The 8,140-nt window shown below is 40.6% G+C and overlaps 1 protein-coding gene across 1 annotated transcript in view; it reads right to left on the bottom strand.

Moving 5' to 3' along the window:
* Positions 1-276: 276 nt before the first annotated feature.
* The window catches only part of AK1 (adenylate kinase 1), a 55,494-nt gene continuing 47,630 nt past the window's right edge, over positions 277-8,140 (bottom strand). The window contains exon 7 of the mRNA XM_063432580.1: positions 277-463. Within this exon, the coding sequence (XP_063288650.1) occupies positions 395-463 (69 nt within the window). The 3' untranslated portion in view covers positions 277-394. The remainder of the gene's footprint in view (positions 464-8,140) is intronic.

Here is an 8,140-nt window from a genome sequence, read left to right as displayed (position 1 = left end):
TTAGGGGGAGGAAAAAAATAAAAAAAATAATAAGAGGACACGTCAGGAGCCAAGATATGAGACCTTGAATGTTTCCTTGAAAATAGTTTACTGTTCAAGAAAACAGGAAGAGAGCGAGGATATCGGTACTCTCGGGAGAGACAGAGGGGGATCAGGGTTAAACTTGCACCTTCCTCCAGGATGGAGGATAAATTCTTTAGCGTTTTTTGAAGGATGGAGTGACGTCAGAGCCCAGTCATAGGCAGACAGGAATGAGATTAGGAGAGACATAAAGCATTGGTGTTTCACATCAGTTTAATGAGCATTATTGAAATTGGGGTTCTTTTGGATGGTTGGACAAGGTTGGGTGTATATGGACTTAAATAAGGCAAATGTTGTTGGTTTTCTTGTCTCATCATTTAAGGGCGTCTAGTGCTCCGCTGACTTGCGCGAAGACGTCATCCACACTGCCCTCTGCGTTAATCTGTAGAAGAGAAAAAGAATACACTTTACTTTTCGTTCTTTTCACCTTATGCTGCTCTTGATTTATTTATATGTCAGATATTGAAGATACAACATTACGTACCTTCACCTGCCTATAAAATAACGCCAACAATTCACCTATTGAACTACTAGATGAAAATAGCATACCATATACAGTGCCCCCCCACCCCCCACTTCACTTTTTACCTATTTTGTTACATTACAGCCTTAAGTTCAATGTTTTATTAATCTGAATTTTATGTGATGGGTCAGAACACAATAGTCTAAGTTGGTGAAGTGAAATGAGAAAAATATATACATAAAACTATTTTTTAGAAATAGAATACAGAAAATTGGCATGTGCGTATGTATTCACCCCCTTTGTTATGAAGCCTTGAAGTCAGACTTAAAGATTGCTGTTCACAAGCGCAAACCATCCAACTTGAAGGAGCTGGAGCAGTTTTGCAAGGAGGAATGGGCAAAAATCCCAGTGGTAGGTTGTGGCAAGTTCATAGAGACTTATCCAAAGCATACTTGGAGCTGTGATTTCCGCAAAAGGTGGCTCTATACAGTTTTGACTTCAGGGGGTGAATAGTTATGCACATTGACTTTTTCTGTTATTTTGTCATATTTGTTGTTTGCTTCACAATAAAAAAAAAAAAACATCTTCAAAAATGTGGGCATGTTCTGTAAATTAAATGTTGCAAATCCTCAAACAAGCCATGTTAATTCCAGGTTGAGTGGCAACAAAACACGAAAAATGCCACGAGGGTGAATACTTTTGCAAGGCACTGTAGCTGTACTCACCAAATATTATTTGACAGATTCTTTATATTAATTACAAAATTTTAAACCTCTAACGACAAAATATAGATAACATACAGAAATCCAAATTATAGTTGCTAGAATAAACACCATATAATCAACATTACACAAAAAGCAAATTATGCAGTGGATTGGGATTTGTATAAATGTGTGTACCATGTTACCAGGGTAACGTGAGCGCCCATGCTATCTGCAGTGGTACTCTATGTGATGCAACTGCGATCTAAGGGATAGGTAGAGCTTAAGAATTGGATTTCAATGTTGCTTTAGTTGTTGTCTAGATCTTCTCCTTACTGGAGTTGTCAAACATTGGTACACAGCAGCTTTTGGACTACAATGTCCATAATTCTCTTCCATCCAAATGGATTGTGCGTGTTGTAGGACAACAATAGTTGGGCAGGGTCAAAGTTCACCACCCCAGTTTTGTATTTTGATTCCTCATCTGACTGTTCATAGTGAAATCTTCTAAGTCAAAATGTCTGATGGATCAATTACGAGATCAATAAAACACAGCAACATTTTATTATCTCACCCCATGCTACTTACCCACTGGGTATATTATGAAGACCCATTTATTTATTTCTAGTGCACTTGAATTATTTTGCAGTTGTGCACACAACTCCTAGGGTTATCCACTAAAGTGAGACCTATTGTGAATTTAGACATGGTTATTCACTGAGGTGTGAATTGTTAGGAATGTAACGTGAATTTTAGAAGAATTTCACATTTTGCACCAAAATATCACCTGCTATGTGTTTATGTGGTCAGTTGTGAATACAGAAGAAGGCTCTGGTTCCACTCTGCCCATAATACAGAGGTTTATGGACTCGGCTCTCCACCTTTGGGGCTTTCTCTCCACCGTTCCTCTATCTAAACCTTTTCAGGGTATCCCATTGCTATTCTTCCATACTTCATACTGCATTTCCCCTAACTCTACAAGTTCTTACGAGTTCCTACATCTCCCTGTCCCATATTGTTTTTCTTCTCATTCCCACTTCTTTCTAGAATTTGATTTTTGCAGAGACCATTTTCTCTCTCTTTTTTTTTTTTAAATTCTTTATTTTAATTTTTAATGCAGAGAAGTAAAGACCGGCCATTTATTTATTTATTACTGGTATTTATCATCCAAACATCATCCAGACCAGACTACGTGTTTTGCTGCAATAGGGTTCACATGCTGCACAACTGACTATACTACTGAATTTCGACTGTCGAATAAGCATGTCCTCTGTTTGTGTTATGTACTATGCTTTTCTGCCTATGGTTGGCACACACTCAATAAAACAGAATTACAAAAAAAAGAAAGGATAAGGAAGAAAAAAAAAAAAAAAAGGAGAACGAGGGTCTGATTCTTGAGGAGTTGAATCCTTGGGAAACCTCATTCTAGCATGTGACTCAAGAACGGTCCAGAGGGATTTCGGAATCATTTAGGACCCAAGGATCCTAAATCGTATAATAATTCTACAGTTTCGTGCAGCTTGGCTGTCAATTTTGTACCATCTTAAAATACTTTTTACTGTAATTGAGGGAAAGTTTGGCGTTGAACCTTTCTAATTCCCAATGGTACAAAGGTGGGCAGCAGCGTGGAGACCCCCAATGGCTGTGAAGATATTTTTCTGTTCCAGCAGCACCACAGAGACTGCATAGAGTCAGCAGGAACTACTACAGTTCCCAAATAACAAAATAACTAAGGCTTCAGGGTCATCCAACTACTGCTTCTTCCAAGTCTCAGGCTTTCACCTCTCTCTGGGATAACAACAGGCTGGAAAAGACTGCAAATCTTCAATGCTGGATGTTCTCATTGGCTTCAATCAAAAAAGCATCTGAATGTTGCTGTGTTGTTGAGGACCACTAAATGGTGCTTTATTCCAAAAAATAGCAATAATGTTCGTTTTTTATTGGGCACTAATCATCAAGGTGGTCCAAACTTGTATTTACCCTCATATTCAATGAAAAGTTACATACAGCAGCACACTCCACACACGTTGCATACAACCAGCACATACCACACACATTACAGAGAGGCATCACAGAGAGGCAGCACACACATGTCACATACAGCCAGCACATACACACAGGGCTGCAAACTCCTGGCTCCTCTGCAAACCCCCAGCACGGTTTCCACCAGCGCTGGGAGGATGTTATCTGACATCACAGGAGAGGCAGGCAGACAGTGCGGTCCATTAGGGGGCGCTGTCTGTTAGAGTACCGAAATGCGGTGTGTTCCACGTTGTGCCCCATTGCTCAACCCCTTTATAGGAGTACTGACTGTCACCTCTGATGGAGACTCAGACAAAACGGTCTCGCAAATGTAAAATTTGAAGAAATAAAAAGCTACAAAAATTTTTACAGTTCAACTATCTATTTTGCCTTAATAATTGATATTCCCTAAATCTGGGTTGGAGAATTTTACCAAAGCAGCTATTTTCGCATACATTTTCCAATTCACTTTACAACCCGCTAGAATTCGCCGTTTTCTGAAAGAAACCCTTTTGATTTTACTTTTTCTAGCTGTTTAGCTCAAACAATGTAAAGATAAAATTTTGTGAGCACAGTGAAAGCGAAATCTGTCATATATTTGGCGTGACACAGTCCTTCTCACCATTCTGCATTTGCTACAGCAAGGCGTCAAGAATAATCGCAATTAAAGACGCTTCATAACTGTCTTTGTTTCTGGTATCATGGTGCACATGCCCCAGGAGGGAGATAAGATGGAATAACTTGCTACACACGTCTAGCCGTATGTGCTAGTGTTGGCTGATGGTTCCATAGTGTCTTACGTTATCACATTTCCTGGATTATGGAATGGCTCCATACTCCTGTCTTTTTGCTTTGACATATGGCTGTGCTTCAAAATTCTTGACCTTTTGTGATCTTTATTGTTTATGACACTATTCATATAATAATATTTGAATCCTTTCTTCTTCTCTCATTTTTTTAAATGGGTTTAAAGGGATACTATAGTGCCAGGAATACAAAGCTGTATATTTGGCACTACCGTTGCCTCTGCCTCCCCCTCCCTCGCTCCCCTCTTCCCCCAGCGTTAAATAAAGGGTTAAAAACCCTTTATTTACTTACCTTACCCCAATGCCCATGTCCCTCGGCGCTGGGTTGACTCTCCGCCTCCTCCAACGTCCAGCGACAAGCGGCCGCTAAAACAAAAGCGCAGCAGATCCAAAGCATAGCGTGAGGACGTCGGGGAGGCAGCCACTGGAGGCAGACTTAGTGCTGCAATGTAAACATTGCCATTTCTCTGGAACTACAATGTTTAACATTGCAGCACTAAGTGCAAAAGGGACACAGCACCCAGACCACTTCAATGAGCTGACGTGGTCTGGGTGCAGATAGTGTCCCTTTAATGACAAAGTTATTTAATCATATATCAGTTATATTTCTGATAACAGAAATTCAGAAATTAAAAAGAACAATTTATTTTGTTATATATATATATATAGTTTATAAATGGTTCTGTTTTCAGTTATGTTCGTGTTGTTTTTTATCTTTTTTTTTTCAATGCTAAGAAGAAAAAAAAAAACATTATTGTTGCTTCAAAGATTGACATGAAAAACAACCCTCCACGGAACTCTTCAGGATGTTCCACAGACTATTACACCAAGGCTGCCCTGCTGTTGACGCAATTCCTTCTGCTGAGCAATGACAGGAATTCCAACTGTTATTCTCCCACAAGATTCACCACATGAGGGCGCTGATCATCCCACCTGGTTTTTCCATACTTCTCTTGACTCCAACATATTGCTTGCCTTACTAGTTTTTTTTTTTTTGATACATTAAGAAATGCACTATATTTCATATGGAATAAACTACCTACGGTATGTACCGCCCCATCCTCCTGGCTTCTCATAGAACCAGCGGGTCCAATGGTCTCACTGTTGGTAAAAGTCATGGACTCTTCAATTATAAAGGGATGTATATGTGCATCCTTTCTTGAAACAACAGGAGTAACATGTTGGTGTACTATCCAGGTACCACCCTTATTTAGGTTCTGGAAAAGTGGTCACAATCGTTCTAGGAAGTTGTCTTGATTTATTTATTTTAATGATATAACCAAGTCCACATCATGGGACTAAGAATGACCTGTTCTATGGCACATATGATCTGTAACGGATCACCTGGCACCCCGACTGGGCACCTCCGTTGATGAATGCTCCTAGTGCTTCCTGAGGGCTCCAAGCACTCCACTTGGCTCCAAGCACTCCACTTGACACCATAAGCACTGCAGACCCCACATACCGCTGCAGCTTGGTTGGGGTCTCACCGTCTCCTACCCACCCTGGACCTACGACAAAGCTCCAGGCTCCAGTGGGTGAACCTCTCTTACTTCAGAGAGCGAAGCAGGCACAAGCTCTTAAAAGAGCTTAGTGATTATAGCCAGGGGAGTATACAGCGTATAGACAAGGCTCTATGTTGAGGGTAAAACAGGAACTCAGCAGTCTGAGGGTTTATTGGCACTTATATACAAGTTTTCCCACAAGGTTACCACCCACGTGGACCTTGTGGTACACAGGACACAAAGTTGTAAAAACCAATCAGGACAGACTTGTACATTTAAACACTCCCAAATACTGCACACAATCCCTCCCCTCTGCCTGTGATATAATTACTGAACACAATGGACTAACTTAATTATCACAGGCAGGAAAATATAGAGTTTTATACAATATTCATAACTTCCAAACTATACATGCAATTTCCACAAGAGTTACATTTTCTGAACCGGCATAATCTGTGAACAAACATATTTAAAAATCATCTGAATTGGTTCAAAAGATAGATGGAAGTCCTATTTGACCGACCGACGACCACCACTGGGTGCATTCGACTAAACAAGATGGCCGCTGCCACGTGTTCGACTATACGAACAGCGACCACCCAGCCGTTCAACAATTTGCTTGCGGTTAACCACCAGCCTGGGGGGTAAATTGGCCGCACACTCCACATACAGGTGGTCCGGGTGTTCGGTAGTTTGTTCGGTAAATTCCATTTACCGAACCACATAGCAAAGAGACACGAACAAGTCTTTTTACAAGGGGAAAACAAGGTTTTAACACAGGGGCCATAATCACAAGGCAAGAGGCTGGCAAGCAGGCCTCTCCAAGCACAAGTGGCAAAGGGCACTTTGTCACATGATCCTTCTTTCAACTGCCTTTGACCAATGACCATGGTATATTACAAAGTCGGCTATAGACCTAGCATGGTGTAAGAGACCAAGATTTGAAAAGATCTCATCTTCTGTGCTGGAAGACACATTGGAGATGATGATTGGTTTGTTCGATTCAGCAACTGATCTCTCAGCAATGGAGTGCCCCAAAGCTTTTTGTTTCCACAGCTATTTTTTAATGAATAGGTCAAATCCTTAGAAGAACTTATGGATTGGATTTCCATAGATACAGTAGTAGAATTGGTGACGGTCAGATGTACGGTTTCTTCTCTAATGATCTGACAACCACAGACATTGCCAAATGATCAGGAGAAGACGGACATCCTGAATGTAGGCCTCAAACTTTATCTGGATATGTGGAAGAACCTGCCCGATCCTCTCCTACCAACAGCCTTGTCAGTGGTAAAAAAAATATATGAAAATGTTAGACAGGAGCCTGACATGTGCATTTGAGATGAGTGTCCATGTCTCAGCTTCTATTAAATTACTAAAACATTGTTGCAATGAGGACTGCACATTTTTGTCATGACCAGACCTGCAATCACTGGTAAATTAAGCTTAATAAACCTAAAAGTTGGTTATACAGCACTACCTTTGTAGATGTGAATAAACTGCTTCAGGTGGAGCAACTATGTTGCCCAGGCAGTCCCCGCATGTTACAGTTATACTGAGGGGGGTACCAGGTTCCCGAAAAACCCAGAACTTAAACTTGAAGGACAACTTGATGACCCACTGCACTGACAGAGAAAGATATGTCATGACTTATCCGCACCTTTGTAGGTTATGTCCCCTCCTCTCTAACAATGAATAGTGTGCTGCTGATGCTCTGAGATCACAATGAAAGCATAGCCATGGTACCTAACTCATAGAGTGATGTGCATTCATGTTCGGTACCCTAGCACTGCTTCCTTACAGTCACCTGGAGGGCATCACCCACACCCCCTATACTTCTAATCTCCCATTGTATAATACGTAGCAGCTGCCTGATTTATAATGAAAAAGAAAAAAAAAACTCTAATACTCATTTGCCTCTCCACTCCACCAGCTGTTGGGATCCCCATCCAGGGCTTTAGCCCCCAAAGATCCCCCCTAACACAGTCAATGGATACACACCATCACTCTACAAATTGCATTGGTTTCCAGTGAGGTTTTGATTGTGATTATCGTATCAGACAGAGTGACTCTCCTACCAGATACCATCGTCAGCACCCCTCCATGGGCCTACATTTATCCACATTACTCTGGATGATAAAGCCTTCTCATTTACTACTGTCCAGATTTGGAATTCTGTAACACCCAGATGTTCAGACAGCCACCAGTTTCTCTTAGTTCAGGGTAAAATTCAAGGTACATTTGATTTTTGTTAGGATTTTTTTAATTTCCCCTAAATTGTTCTCCTCTAGTGTTGATGTTAATTATGTGACAATATTTTGGTCCAGTCTAGCTACCTCACACAAGTTAGTAAAATGCTTCCTTTGGTAGGTTAAATATAAACATAAAGTATGATTGATTTTCTTCATTTTTTCGATACTTTTGTCATCTTGGGTCACTTCAAAACACAACAAATTAACAAGTTTGGGGTTTCACTTGCCATTAAAGTCCACGTTGACTTGTCTATGACAAACAAGATAACTACCTACTGAAATCAATATGTAAGTATTAGAACAAACTCAC

Source organism: Pelobates fuscus, chromosome 9 (assembly GCF_036172605.1).
Source record: "Pelobates fuscus isolate aPelFus1 chromosome 9, aPelFus1.pri, whole genome shotgun sequence".
NCBI lineage: Eukaryota > Metazoa > Chordata > Amphibia > Anura > Pelobatidae > Pelobates > Pelobates fuscus.
The sequence above is the reverse complement of the archived record's forward strand: the minus strand, read 5'-3'. Positions and strand labels throughout refer to the sequence as shown.